The sequence below is a fragment of the Macrobrachium rosenbergii genome, chromosome 51 (genome assembly GCF_040412425.1).
Source record: "Macrobrachium rosenbergii isolate ZJJX-2024 chromosome 51, ASM4041242v1, whole genome shotgun sequence".
Classification (NCBI taxonomy): domain Eukaryota; kingdom Metazoa; phylum Arthropoda; class Malacostraca; order Decapoda; family Palaemonidae; genus Macrobrachium; species Macrobrachium rosenbergii.
Genome location: NC_089791.1, coordinates 27,813,388 through 27,828,387, shown reverse-complemented (window position 1 = coordinate 27,828,387; position 15,000 = coordinate 27,813,388). Strand labels below are relative to the sequence as shown.

Genomic DNA, 15,000 nt, shown 5'->3' with positions numbered 1-15,000 from the left:
GACGATGATGCATTCATTAGTTTTCTTTCAGAAAACTAAAAGAGAGAGAGAGAGAGAGAGAGAAACTTAATCATTATATGGAAATATGAGGACTTAAAAAAATGACTGATGGTTTCATATATCTTTTAGAACAGAATGATTAGATGTGGGGGTGAATATTTTAGGTTATAAAATGAGTTGGGAGTAAATTAAGAAACTGCTGAAGTTGTGATGCGATATATTTAGGATAAAAATTAAAGTCCCGTCCTTCTCAACAAGTAGACATCAAAGAGATACGTGTCTCTGTGTGTGTGTGTGTGTATCATCAAGGATAGGATGTCGCTGACGTATCATCAAAGCCGGGCGTATCTGTGTATCATTAACAGAAGGCTCCCGCAATCAAAGGGGGCGCATAAACAGGTTTATTTGTATCATCGTCAACCAGGATGGCTATTTATCATAAACGTTGCGAGTATTATGATTATAAAGATGTCTTTATCAGAAATAAGAACAGAGAGAGGCGCAGAGAGAGAGAGAGAGAGAGAGAGGAGAAGTAAATTAAAAGGAGGATGTTATGTAACAGATAAAAAATGTTTTTGTTTGTGCTGTGTGTGTATTTTTGAGAGAAGAAGAGAGAGAGAGAGAGAGAAGAGAGAGATGTATCATCAAGGAAGATGTGTTTAAGTATAAACATTATTATTAAAAAGAAGGATGTCTCTATAAGAAAAAAAAAGGGTTTACTGTTTGTGTGTGTTGTGTGAGCAAGAGAAGAGAAGAGAGAGAGAGAGAGAGAGAGAGAGAGAGAGAGAGAGAGAGGTATAATCAAGGAAGCTGTGCATAATATTTACAGAAATGTCTTTTATGAGATCCACGTAAAGATGAATGTATGAATCATCCAACTGCCAAAGCCGGCATATTAGTTTTCTTTCACAGAAAACTAAAATGTTAAAAATGACATGGTTTTATATTTTTTAGAACAGAATGATTACATGTGAGAATATTAATAAATGAGTTGGGAGGAAATTAAGAATGAAGTTGTGATATATATAGCTAAAATTAACTTTAAATGTAGACAAGAAGCTAGAATATAAAGCCGAGTAAACCACTGACAGAAGAACAAGCCGCATAAACAAGAAGCTAGGATATAAAGCTGAATAAACTGTTGACAGAAGAACGCCCTATAGACAAGAAGCTAGGATATAAAGCTGAATAAACTATTGACAGGAACCTAGGATATAAAGCTGAATAAACTATTGACAGAAGAACAGGCTGCATAAACAAGAAACTGGAGTATAAAGCTGAACAAACTATTGACAGAAGAACAGGCTGCATAAACAAGAAACTAGAGATATAAAGCTGAATAAACTATTGACAGAAGAACGGCACGCATAAACAAGAAGCTAGGATATAAAGCTGAATAAACTATTGACAGAACAGGGCACATAAACAAGAAGCTAGGATATAAAGCTGAATAAACTATTGACAGAAGAAGAGGGCGCATAAACTTGCTGCCATCTTCCCGGAGGGCAATTCCAGAATTTTACGCTTGGCGTAATTAAAAACCTTCCGGTTCTGGGCATGTTACTTCCTCCAGGTCACCAGAATGCGGGTGGCTGATATGCTACGAAAACTGGTATTATGAATAAAAAAACAATTTTAGTAATTGCTACATTAAGGAAAAAGTTGTTTAATACTCTGTTAAAGTATTGAAAACTAATTCTTATCTAGGTGAAAGGGGGGGAAGTCTTACGAGCAAAAATTCCTTAGAGAATTTTTCTAATCGTTACCTTAATCTTTCTAGATGTTCATAAAAGAATGATAAAGAAATTGGGCGTATCTTTTGAAAGTTCATTTGCGATCCTGTAAAAATAAACGACTTTGTATATTGGGTTTCTTTGCAGTTTATTTTGTTTGGGTTAGTTACGTAAATATTTGATTTTCATTTTTAAATTATTTGATGTTTCTAATTAATTAAAAGGAACATTTATTGTGTATGAAGCAATACAGTAATTGAAGATTGCAAAATTTGCTGTATTATTATTATTATTATTATTATTATTATTATTATTATTATTATTATTATTATATATAGGTAGTAGACCTTCTTTGAAACATGTAGTGTTTAATGATATTGCTGCATCAGCAGAAGTCAGTTATTGTTATCGGATAAACATATGCATTTCCTTGGTGGTTCACATTAAATTCTTGTGGAATTGATGCAATCTCTCTCTCTCTCTCTCTCTCTCTCTCTCTCTCTCTCTCTCTCTCTCTCTCTCTCTCTCTCTCTTTTTTCATCAAGGTTTCAGCACAACAGCCAATGTAGCGTGTGCAAATCTTTCAGCCTAAAACTAAGACTCTCTCTCTCTCTCTCTCTCTCTCTCTCTCTCTCTCTCTCTCTCTCTCTCTCTCTCTCTCTCTCTCTCTCTGCTGTATCTTTGCGTGCGTCAAATATTGGTCGTAGGAAAGGCTTTAATTGATATTTATGATGCTATTTTGTTTGTGTTCCTTTAACTTTATGCTCATTCGGTTCAGGCGTTAATCAGCATTTTTAATCTTGTGATTTATTGGCAGTTTGGGTTCGTTTTCAAAGTTGTTTTATTTCTTTAATAATTTCTCTCTCTCTCTCTCTCTCTCTCTCTCTCTCTCTCTCTCTTTCTCTCTCTTAAGGTTTCAAGCGCAACAGCCAATGTAACGAACGCAAATCATTCAGTTTAAAACGAAGTCTCTCTCTCTCTCTCTCTCTCTCTCTCTCTCTCTCTCTCTCTCTCTCTCTCTCTCTCTCTCTCGAGAGAGAGAGAGAGAGAGAGAGAGAGAGATTTATATCGTTTCAAGCACAACAGCCAATGTAGCGTGTGCAAATCATTCAGTCTAAAACCAAGTCTCTCTCTCTCTCTCTCTCTCTCTCTCTCTCTCTCTCTCTCTCTCTCTCTCTCTCTCTCTCTCTCTCTCAATGAATTTGTACATTTTAGTGCAAGGAATTTCAAACCGGCGTGTTCTATTGGGACTGTTGTCACAACATGTGACGGTCTATTAATATACAGCTTGTTGTGTGTGTGTGTGTGTTTAGGAAGGGAAGCGAGAGTGAATGTTTTTATATATATTGTTTTTATATATATTTTAAATTTTTGTTTTCATAGTTTTTGTTCGAACTGAGACGTCGGGTCACCTGTAGAGTGAACAGTACGAATGCTTAGTTTAAAAACTCTTAGGAAATTACCGATTTTGGTTTTTTATTGTATGAGAGAATGTTTTTTTATGTTTTTTTTTTCTCAGTGTTTTTTTTTTCGAACTGAGACGTCGAGTGTTCTGTAGAGTGGCCAGTATGAATGCTTAGTTTAAAAGCTCTTAAGAAATTACTGATTTTGGTTTTTAAATGTATGAGAGAATGTTTTTATATACTGTATATGTTTTTCCCTGTTTTTTTTAACCGAGACGTAAAGCTTTCTATAGAGTGACCAGCATAAATGTTTAGCTTATATGTTTTTTGGTGCTTTTTTATATATGCTTAATTTTTTCTCATTTTTTTTTTAAATTGAGAAGTCAAGTCATCTGTAGAGTGAATATTTAGTTTATATGTTTTTGGGGAGATAATTAATTTTGGCCTTTTAATATACGGTTAACAGTGAGTCACACGCTAAAAATTAAGTGTATATTAATTATAATAATCGTATTATTATTTTTGTTCGCTTTTATCGTACACTCAAAATTTTGGATTCAGTGTGATGTAACTGAGCTCCATAATTTTTAAATATTAATTCTTTTCTCAATGTTTAGTTTCAGAGTTCTTGGGAAATTATTAATTTGTTTTTTTTTTCATTTTATGCTTTTTTCGTACTCTGAAAATTTTGGATTCAGTGTGATGTAATTGAAGTTCATATTTTCAAAATATTAATTATTGTCTCATTCGTTGTTTTAGGTTTTGAGAAAACATTTCATTTTGAGTTAATTTTACGTAAACTTGTTAATAATAATAATAATAATAATAATAATTGTGTATCTATGATTTAGTATATACAGTAGTACTTCAATGATAAATATTTTAGTAGTGATAGTTGTAATAGTATCATAAACACTTTCTTTTGAGCATTTCCATCGTCACTATTATTGTATTAAATATTTTAGTAGTAATAATAATAGTAAATAGTATCATAAACACGTTCCTTATGACCATTTCATCCTCATTATTTTATTGTATAAAATACCGTCAATCATCGTCAGTATAATTACCATCTTTCGAAGGAGACAAAAAAGAAAAATGAATGAATTTTCCTTTAAAAATGAATTAATTTTCCTCTTCGACCGGAAACAAGCGTCTTTTTGACCAGCCCGATTCAGCTGGTCTCGTCGCTTCCTGAGGACGCCCTAACTACTGCTTACGTCATCGGCAACCCGAATTACGCCCATTAGAATGTCGGCGTGAGTGATGGGGTGACTTAGCCCTGGCGCGGTTTTTCGTAGTTTGGAAGTTATAGGCTGTTACCCCGCCCCCCGCGTACCTTCCTCTTCCGCCCTTCTCAGTCAGCCGGTACCCTCTGTAGGTATCACCCCTAGACCCCTTCGGAGGATATCACCCCAATATCCCCTCGGAGGGTATCACCCCAATATCCCCTCGGAGGGTATCACTCCTGTACCCCCTCGGAGGATTTCACCCCATACCCGTCGGAGGGTATCACCCAAATACCCCCTCGGAGGGTATCACCCCCTATACTCCCTCGGAGGGTACCACCCCAACGCTCCATCTGAGGGTATCACCCTATATACCCTCGGAGGGTATCACCCATATAACCCCCTCGGAGGGTATCTCCCCTATACTCCCTCGGAGGATCTCACCCCAATAGTCCCTCGGAGGGTATCATCCCTATACACCCTTGGAGGGTATCACCCCAAATTCCCCTCTGACGGTATCACTCTAATACCCCCTCGGAGGATCTCACCCCTATACCCCCCTCTGAGGATATCACCTCAATACCCCCTCCGGAGGATATCACCTCAATACCCCCTTCGGAGGATATCATCCCTATAGCCCCTTACATCACCCCAATATCCACTAATCCCCCCTCGGACGGTATCACTCCAATACCCCCTCGGAGGATATCACCTCAATACCCCTTTCGGAGGATATCACCCCTATACCCCCTTGGAGGATATCGCCCCAGTACCCCTTTCGGAGGATATCATCCCTATACCCCTGCGGAATATATCACCCCTATACCCCGTCGGAGGGTATCACCCTGCTACCACCCCCTCGGAGGATATCACCCCTATACCCCCTCGGAGGGTATCAGCCCACACCCCTCCCTTCCCCGGTCCCCGAATGGTATCTTTGATGGGTAGGGGGTTGGAGGTGGTAGAGAGTACCCTTCATTTTATCAAATATTCGTAAACTTAGACTAATTGGTATGACGGATGAGGGGTAGGGCAGGGAAAGATAACATGGAGTAATTGGGGGTATTTTTATCGAGGAGGGGGAAGGGGCCTGGTGTATAGGGGTAGTTAGGATGGAGGAGGAAGGAAGAGGAGAAATTTTGCTTATACTTAATATTTCGTCTATTAAAAATACAAAATCCACATTTATGTAAAGTATTGTATTTACAAATAAAATAAATTCAGGAGCTTTCGAGCCTGCTCAGCTCCCTTCTTCAGCTAGATTTCTAGCTGAAGAAGGAGCTGAGCAGGCTCTCGAAAGCTCCTAGAATTTATTTTATTTGTAAATACAGTACTTTTTGCATAAATGTGATTTTGTATTTTATAAACATATTCACGGGATTGTGAAGAAGATTTGCATTTAGTCTATTATTATTCATTTTATTTTAGTGATGTTAAGAAGTGGAAATGTTTTGATTTATTTTTCATTAACTGCAGAAAGTGATTTGTAATTTGACTTTTTCTCATTTCTCTATTTTTGTTGCTCCTGGGCGAGCATTTTGTAGTTTAGAAGTTTAATGGGGTTTGTCCAAATTATACCTGATGAAGTATTAATTATATTTTCGCTCACGTCATTTATTGTTGCTGTAAGACAGATGATAGTGGAAGGGGAAAAAGTGTCAGTATTAAATAGTATGTTACTTGTTTCTTTTGCAATATTTTCTGTTGCAGTCTTAATGTTTATCATTACTTATTTTTTAAATAACTGTAACCCATCTTTCTGTTGAAGTAGCATCAAATAGGACTGAAAATTTCTTCTTATAAAAGAACCATAAGAAAGGTGTCCACTCTTGACAGGAGCTGTTGTTAAAATTTTAAAGTAACAGAAAATTACTTTAATATTCTAACGTGGTTCTCAATATAATTCGTATATTTTTATATTTTCATTTTATATAATTAAATTTCACTCTTAATGTCGCTTTGCGATGAGTTACTAGCGCCTGGGAGGTTATCAGATATATCTATAAAACTTTTAAAAAAGTTATAATTTTGAGTGCACATCTAGGAATAATTTATATAATTAAGGAGTCAGTTACCGATCTAGGATAATTTTAAAGTGTTGAACGTAATTATTCTTTGGTAAAAATATTCGTACCCGTAAATCTAAATTACAGACGTTAAATCAGAAAAACAGGATTATTATTATTATTATTATTATTATTATTATTATTATTATTATTATTATTATTGTTATTATTGTTGTTTTTGTTGGTGCTGTTGTTTCGTTCTCGATTATTACTCGCCGTAGGGGGGTAGCGCCGTCAGTGCACCTCACGTAGTACACTGTAGACATTACTTACGGGTCTTTGTAGTGTGCCATCGGCCCCTAGCTGCAACCTCTTTCATTGCTTTTACTGTACCTCCGTTCATTTCCTCCTCCTTCCATCTGACTTTCCACCCTCTGGAACAGTTGTTTCAAATTGCAACAGCGAGGTTTTCCTCCTGTGACACCTTTCAAACCTTTTTGTCAACTTACCTTTCAGCGCTGAATGACCTCATAGGTCTCAGCGCTTGCCCTTTGGGATGAGTTCCGTATTCTGTTCTGTTCTCGATTATTAATGCTATTATCAGTCCTACAGTGCATCAGTAACGTTATAGTGGGCGTAATTTGAAGCCAGACTGTAAACAGATAAAAAAATAAGACCAAGTATAGCGAGTTATCCAGGTAAGAAAATAAAAAAAAAAAAAAATCCTCAAAGAGATTCACTTCCTTCAAGGTATCTGCCCCGGAATGTCTGGCTCCGGAAAAAAATAAGATGGAAAGCCGGATGTTGAAAAATAAGATATAAATCCATTTTATATATATATTATATATATATATAAGATGTGATATATATATATATATAAATATATATATATATATATATATATATATATATATATATATATATATATATATATATATATATATATATATATATATATATATATATATATATATATTCTGTATATATAATATAATCCACACACACACACACACACACACACTTCTTGAGCAGAATAGAAATTTGAGTGTGAACAGGTTTAATGGCATCGTATCAAGGCCAAGGATTAGTTTCCTAGCTTTCAATGGAGTAAATGGAGATATATATTTCATTGTTGTTCTTCTGTTTGTTTGGAAAAATATTCTTGATCAATGAAACCGATTTACTGTCGGTGATAAGGTGTCTAATACATATATATTTTTTTATTTTTTGTCTCTATAAAAGTAAAGTACATTGTTAGGAATAACTTTTATTCAGTATATAATACTTATTTTTGAGAACATTATTTTTTTGAATTTTGGAAGTAAAAACATTTCATTATGAATTTCTGACATGTATATTTGTTTAAAATTATAGATAAAAAGTTTGTTTGTTAAGGTATAACATATTTTTTTGAAAGTAGTGTATTATACTTTGTTGTATATGAAAAAAAATATTTGATTGAATATGGTATATTTGATTTTAATTATGGTATCAGCTAAATGAGTTGCCGTTTTGAAATTCAAATGAATGCAAATTCGACTCTTGATATTGAGCCGTAAAGTAATAATAGGCTTCACGAACACTTTATCATTTGTATTCATTATTTACATTTTTGTATTCCTTTAAGCACAGCTATAGAGTGGCTGGGTGTTTAGTAATCTTTGAATTTGTCTGTCGTACGTCTGTCTGTCACAAACCATGTTTGGATAGTAGTAATAAAATAAATAAACATTATAGATTGAATTTTTATACAAATGCTTTTGAACTGGAAGTGATGTATCCTCGGTAAAATGAAAACATACTTTTGGTTGAGTAGAATTCCTTGTATATGAGGCCATTGAAAAGATAAGTAAAGATAGTAATTTATATACATATATGTATATGTATATGTATGTATGTATATATATATATATATATATATATATATATATATATATATATATATATATATATATATATTATGTCTGTATGTATGTTTATATCACTATATATATATATAATGTATATAATGTATACACTATGCATTACATATATATAATATATATTCTTATGTGCATTATATATATATATATATATATATATATATATATATATATATATATATATATATATATATATATATATGTGTGTGTGTGTGTGTGTGTGTGTGTACTACTATAAACACTTAACGACCACTCCGTCATTTAAGACGAGGACCCCCTCCCCGCACCCGCCCCAGCCCCGAAATATGTTGAGGTGCAGTTGATGACGCCCCTGGATATGCAAAATGACGATGCAAATCATCGCAGGAACCAATTGGCGAAGCATGACTCTGTACGTGACGAGAATCCCCCCGGGATTGCCAGCCATTTATGCATTAGGTTGTCAATGGACGGGTCGCGCTCTCTCTCTCTCTCTCTCTCTCTCTCTCTCTCTCTCTCTCTCTCTCTCTCTCTCTTCTGTTTACTCACTTTGTATTTGATCGCCGGTATTGGAACTCTCTCTCTCTCTCTCTCTTGATCTCTCTCTCTCTCTCTCTCTCTCTCTCTCTCTCTTTGCATTTGATCTTCTTCTTCTTCTTCTTCTTCTTCTCTCTATTCTTGAGAATCAGTTAATGAATTTCTTCTTTCTCCCTTTCAAGAATTTTGTTAGCAAAAAATACGTAGGTTTTTTGTATGTGATTATATATAAATATATATATATATATATATATATATATATATATATATATATATATATATATATATATATATATATATATGTATATATATATATATATATATATATATATATATATATATATATGTGTGTGTATATGTGTGTGTGTGTGTGTGTGTAGGCTACTTACTTATCATCACTGACTGACTTCATCTCTCTCTCTCTCTCTCTCTCTCTCTCTCTCTCTCTCTCTCTCTCTCTCTCTCTCTCTCTCTCTCTCCTCGAACCCTTTTATTTCGTCGTTGCATAGCACGAAGGAGGAGGAGGAGGGGGGGAGGAGGGGAAATCGGATACCGCGTTTGAATAATTCCCGCGGTAATTGAATGCAAGGACTTAAGAGAATGGCTGATGATGGCACTCTCATCGCTCCGCATTCTTCTTCGCGTCCCTCTTTGTTGTGAAGTAATTGATTCCATCTATTTGTCGTTTTTTATTTATTTATTTTTTTTTATTTTCTGACGTCTCTACCTGCTCTTAGGTCTAGCTTTTTATTAGTTTTCTGTAAAAGAAAACTACTGTGCCGGCTTTGTCTGACCGTCGGCACTTTATTCTGTCCGCACTTTTCTGTCCGCCCTCATATCTTAAAAACTACTCAGGCTAGAGGGCTGCAAATCGGTATGTTGATCATTCACACTCCAATCATCAAACATACCAAATTGCAGCCCTCTAGCCTCGGTAGTTTTTATTTTATTCAAGGTTAAATTTAGCCATAATCGTGCATCTGGCAACGATATTGGACAATCAACCACCGGCTCGTCGTTAAAGTTTCATGGGCCGCGGCTCAATACAGCATTATACCGAGACCACCGAAAGATAGATCTGTTTTCGGTGGCCTTGATTATACGCTGTACAGAAAACTCGTTTGCGCCGAAGAAACTTCGGCTCATTATTTACTAGTTTTTTTTTTTTCAGGAAGCTTCTTTTGCGATGTTCTTGCGTCTGAATCAGTTGTTTACAACTTGTTTTAAACTTCTGTTTGATGTTTGTTTCTTGAATTCTGCTGTTTATTTGTTTGTGCATGTTATCAGTTGTTTACAACTCGCCTTGCCTTTTGAATACAACTGTTTGTGCATGTTATCAGTTGTTTACAACTCCTTACGTTTGTGAAAGGCTGTCTCTTTAATTCTGCTGTTTGTTTATTTATTTATGTTGTCAGCTGTTTAAAACTCTTGATGTTTGTGAAGGGCTGTCCTTTGAATTGAGTTGTTTGTTTGTTTGTGTGTTATATCGTTTATTCAGAACTCCCGACGTTTGTGAAATATTGTCCTTAAATGTACTTGTATTATTTAGAATTAATGATATTTATAGTAGTTTGTCTGAGGAGAAAGTTTTCTCATAAATTATTTATGTCCAACTACAGACATTTGTAAAAGCACGTCTTTGAATTAAATATTTACTTAATCGTTTATTTGTTTATTTATTTTGTATCATTCAGATTGTTATGGATCTTAAAATTCCTGTGATTATATATATGGTGCTTAGCATTTTTCACCAATATGAAATTTGCATTAAACATAAGAATTTGAGTAAACAACATAATTGTAATTCATTTTGCCATTAGTTTACTTTTTTATTTATAAATTTCTCGAAATTCCAAATGATTATATACAAAGTTCTGATAATTTTTCAGCAGTTTCAAATTTGCATTAAAGATGAGAATTTGCGTAAACAACATACACGTCCTTTATTTTGTTATTACTTGACTTTGTACTTTTTTATATAAATTTATGTGAAGTTCTTTCGAAATTCAGTGCAGTACAATATTTATTATTTTCGTGTCATGTTACTATTGTTTTAATGGAGAGTGAGTCTCTTTCAGTGCTTGCATTATTTGGTAATACCTTCCACGTGAGTCACATAATGCAGGGGATTTATTGGTGATTAAAGCATGCTTGACATTGGCACGCGTGTGTGCGCGCACGTAAGAGAGAGAGAGAATAAAAGAATGGGCATTTCCGCACGAATGTTCAGGGTCGTCAGATTGGGCAATGTATATAATTTTTGTTTGAGAGAGAGAGAGAGAGAGAGAGAGAGAGAGAGAGAGAGAGAGAGAGAGAGAGAGAGAGAGAGAGAATAAAAGAATGGGCATTTCAACATGAGTGTTCAGGGTCGTCAGATTGTGCAATGTATTTAATTTTTGTTTGAGAGAGAGAGAGAGAGAGAGAGAGAGAGAGAGAGAGAGAGAGAGAGAGAGAGAGAGAGAGAGAGAGAGAATAAAAGTGGAATGGGCATTTCAACATGAGTGTTCAGGGTCGTCAAATTCTGCAGTATTTATAATTTTGTTTGAGAGAGAGAGAGAGAGAGAGAGAGAGAGATAGAGAGAGAGAGATGGGAATTTCAGCATGAGTGTTCAGGGTCGTCAGATTGTACAGTATTTATAACTTTGTTTGTTTGTTTGAGAGAGAGAGAGAGAGAGAGAGAGAGAGAGAGAGAGAGAGAGAGAGAGAGAGGCGGGGGAGGGGGCGATACTTCAACATGCATGTTCTTGATCGTCAAAATTTGTAAATATTTATTACTTGTTTAAAGATTCGTGCTGTTCTCCCCCGCTCAGTGGAAGTACTTTGTAAACATTTTTATTCTTTTGCAAGTTTTATTATCAATGCATAATGGTTCTTGCTTTTTTTTAAGTTGATAGGCTTTCCCTATTGAGTGCCCATATATGCCCGACGTTTTGCTTCTGATTGCATTCATTTATGCTGGTAAAAGCAACTTGTTTCTTTTTTTTTTTTTAATCATTGTATATCATAGTTCGTTTAGTGGAAAACAATAGATCATTGTCGAAATAAACCTATGGTGAGGTTGATTTTATATATAATTAAACTAAAAATGTGTTAAAACACTTGCCAATGCATTTCATTCATCAAGGGTCGATCTAAATGGTGATGACTGAACAAATTTGGAAAGTGGTTCACAAGTAGTTTTTTTTTGTTATAGACACGTACATATACATATATATACACACATGTGGACACGTACACACACACACACACACAAACACACACACACAAAACATTAGAGTTGTACTGCAGTTTTGTTACTATGTCGAATCTGTCATTGAGAGAGAGAGAGAGAGTTACGGGCTGCTCTGTGAACAAGAGCCTGTGCTGGCATAAAGCCAGCTCAATCAATAACAAGAGAGAGAGAGAGAGAGAGAGAGAGAGAGAGAGAGAGAGAGAGAGAGAGAGAGAGAGAGACTGACTTTGACTTTGTAAGCCTCTTCTTGTTCCTGATCATTTTGAAGCAGAAATCCTTCTCCCACCCCCCTTTTTTTATGGAGACGACCCCATCCACGGATGGGCGGCGTATCAACGCCTTTTCCATTGATCCGCTGCAACGTGGCTTCTTCTTCCTCTTCCTCTTCCTCTTCGTTCGGGAGAACGAAATATGGAGCTTCCTTCAGATCTCCCGGGATTAGTGACGCTCGGAGCCTCTTCGAGGAAACTAGAACTTGAGCGTAATAGACTGGAATGGGGATTTATTTCTATTATCCGGAATACCAGGGAGTCTAATAGACTGTAAAATGGCGGGATTTCTTTTGTCAGGAATGCCGTTGCTTTCTAATAGACCGGATTGCGGATTTTTTTTCTGTTATCCGGGGTTCCAGGGAGTCTCACAGGCTGGAATGTCGATTTATTTCTGTCTAATAGAATGGAATATGAAGTGATTTCTGTTGCCTGATTCGTCTGTGGAACTGAATGAAGGTTGAATACGAAGGTTAGATGTAGAAATTGCCATTTTTAAAGTTTTAAGGTATGGTTCAGGCAGAGGTACGTTAGGGTGGGTAGGGGTAGAGCGGGAGGGGGTGGGCGGAAAAATTCCTATGCCAGTGCAAGTTTGAAATACTGATCTTGGAATCGTTCATCTGGTAAGTTTAAACTGTGTACGGATCACGGGAGTCTTCTGAAATGGGTGTCTGACAGGCTGCACAAAAGAAATGAATTCCCATTAACTGAAATATGAGGAATTTTCTAGGAAGAGGAGAAAAGCAGTGACTAGTCATTAGTAATGTAAAAAAAAAAAGTATGTAAATTGGCTTACGTGTTAGCGAGGTATTGATGCTTCTGGATATAAATGAAATTCCATTAGAATATTGTTACCATCATCCAGTTCCATGACACAGTTATAGGTCATCCACATCCATGACATTGTTAGGATCTTCTACATCCATCAGTACCAGATGATCATCCACATCCATATCAGTGTTACGAATATTCACATCCATATCAGTGTTGTTACGAATATCCACATCCATATCAGTGTTACGAACATCCACATCCATATCGATGTTGCGAACATCCACATCCATATCAATGTTACGAACATCCACACGAACAAACACATCCATATCAGTGTTACGAAAATCCACACGAACATCCACATCCACATCAGTGTTACGAACATCCATATCCATACGAACATCATCCATATCAATGTTACGAACATCCACGTCCATATCAGTGTTACGAACATCCACATCCATATCAGTGTTACGAACAACCACATCCATATCAGTGTTACGAACATCCACATCCATATCTGTGTTATGATCATCCACGTCCATATCAGTGATGCGAACACCCACATCCATATCAATGTTACGAACATCCACATCCATATCAGTGTTGCGAACATCCACATCCGTATCGGTGTTGCGAACATTCACATCCATATCAGTGTTGCGAACATCCACATCCATACGAACATCCACATCCATATCAGTGTTACAAACATCCACATCCATACGAACATCCCCATCCATGTCAGTATTACGAACATCCACATCCATACGAACATCCACATCATTATCAGTGTTACGAACATCTACAGCCATACGAACATCCACATCCATATCATTATTGCGAACATCCACATCCATACGAACATCCACATCCATATCAGTGTTACGAACATCCACATCCATATCAATGTTACGAACATTCTCAACCGTGTACCTTCTGAGACTTCAGTAGTTATTGCCTGGCTCTGGCAGGTGTTACCTGAGCAGAAAAAAAAGGAGCTTGGACTCTGAGCACATGTTTGTGTATGTTCACTCTCCAGGCATTGATCTGTCACTGGCCTCCGCTGTTCATTAGCGATCCTTAAAACTGATATGATCATCCAGATCCATGACGCTGTACCAGTCATCCATTATTCATGACGCGGATAATAAGACTTGAACGTAGTTTTATGCTGGGAGGAATAACTTAACATGACACTTGACAGGCAGGCTTCGTATGATCTCATTATGGCAAGCAATAACACGACGGTATCAGGGACCGAGAATGATAGTGAATGTTTCCAACTGAAAATGATTCTTTGAATGATGGTGAAACAGCAAATCATCTTACGGTGCGCCAGTTTAAATCTAATCACTATCATTGAAGAACGATGGTGAATGTTCCTAACTGAAAATGATTCTTTGAATGATGGTGAAACAGGAAATCATCTTACGGTGGACAAGTTTAAACCATAATCACTATTATTAAAGAATGATATTGAATGTTCCCAACTGAAAATGATTCTTTGAATGATGGTGAAACAGCAAATCATCAATTTACGGTTGACAAGTTTAAACCGTAATCACTGTTATTAAAGAATGATGGTGAATATTCCCAACTGAAAATTATTCTTTGAATGATGGTGAAACAGGAAATCATCTTACGGTGGACAAGTTTAAACCATAATCACTATTATTAAAGAATGATGGTGAATGTTCCTAACTGAAAATGATTCTTTGAATGATGGTGAAACAGGAAATCATCTTACGGTGGACAAGTTTAAACCATAATCACTATTATTAAAGAATGATGGTGAATATTCCCAACTGAAAATGATTCTTTGAATGATGGTGAAACAGGAAATCATCTTACGGTGGACAAGTTTAAACCATAATCACTATTATTAAAGAATGATGGTGAATGTTCCTAACTGA

The 15,000-nt window shown here is 36.0% G+C and overlaps 3 protein-coding genes across 5 annotated transcripts in view; 2 read left to right on the top strand and 1 right to left on the bottom strand.

Moving 5' to 3' along the window:
• Positions 1-6,931, top strand: part of LOC136833003 (uncharacterized) — a 65,694-nt gene extending 58,763 nt beyond the window's left edge. The window contains exons 3-5 of the mRNA XM_067094652.1: positions 4,531-4,828; positions 5,123-5,309; positions 6,888-6,931. Of these exons, the coding sequence (XP_066950753.1) occupies positions 4,531-4,828; positions 5,123-5,309; positions 6,888-6,931 (529 nt within the window). The remainder of the gene's footprint in view (positions 1-4,530; positions 4,829-5,122; positions 5,310-6,887) is intronic.
• Positions 1-15,000, top strand: part of LOC136833233 (DBH-like monooxygenase protein 1) — a 1,137,248-nt gene that overhangs the window by 153,558 nt on the left and 968,690 nt on the right. The gene's annotated exons all lie outside the window — the stretch shown is intronic.
• On the bottom strand, positions 13,189-13,989 carry LOC136833002 (neuroblast differentiation-associated protein AHNAK-like). The gene has a single exon (XM_067094651.1). The coding sequence runs from the start codon at positions 13,987-13,989 to the stop codon at positions 13,189-13,191; it is 801 nt and encodes a 266-aa protein (XP_066950752.1).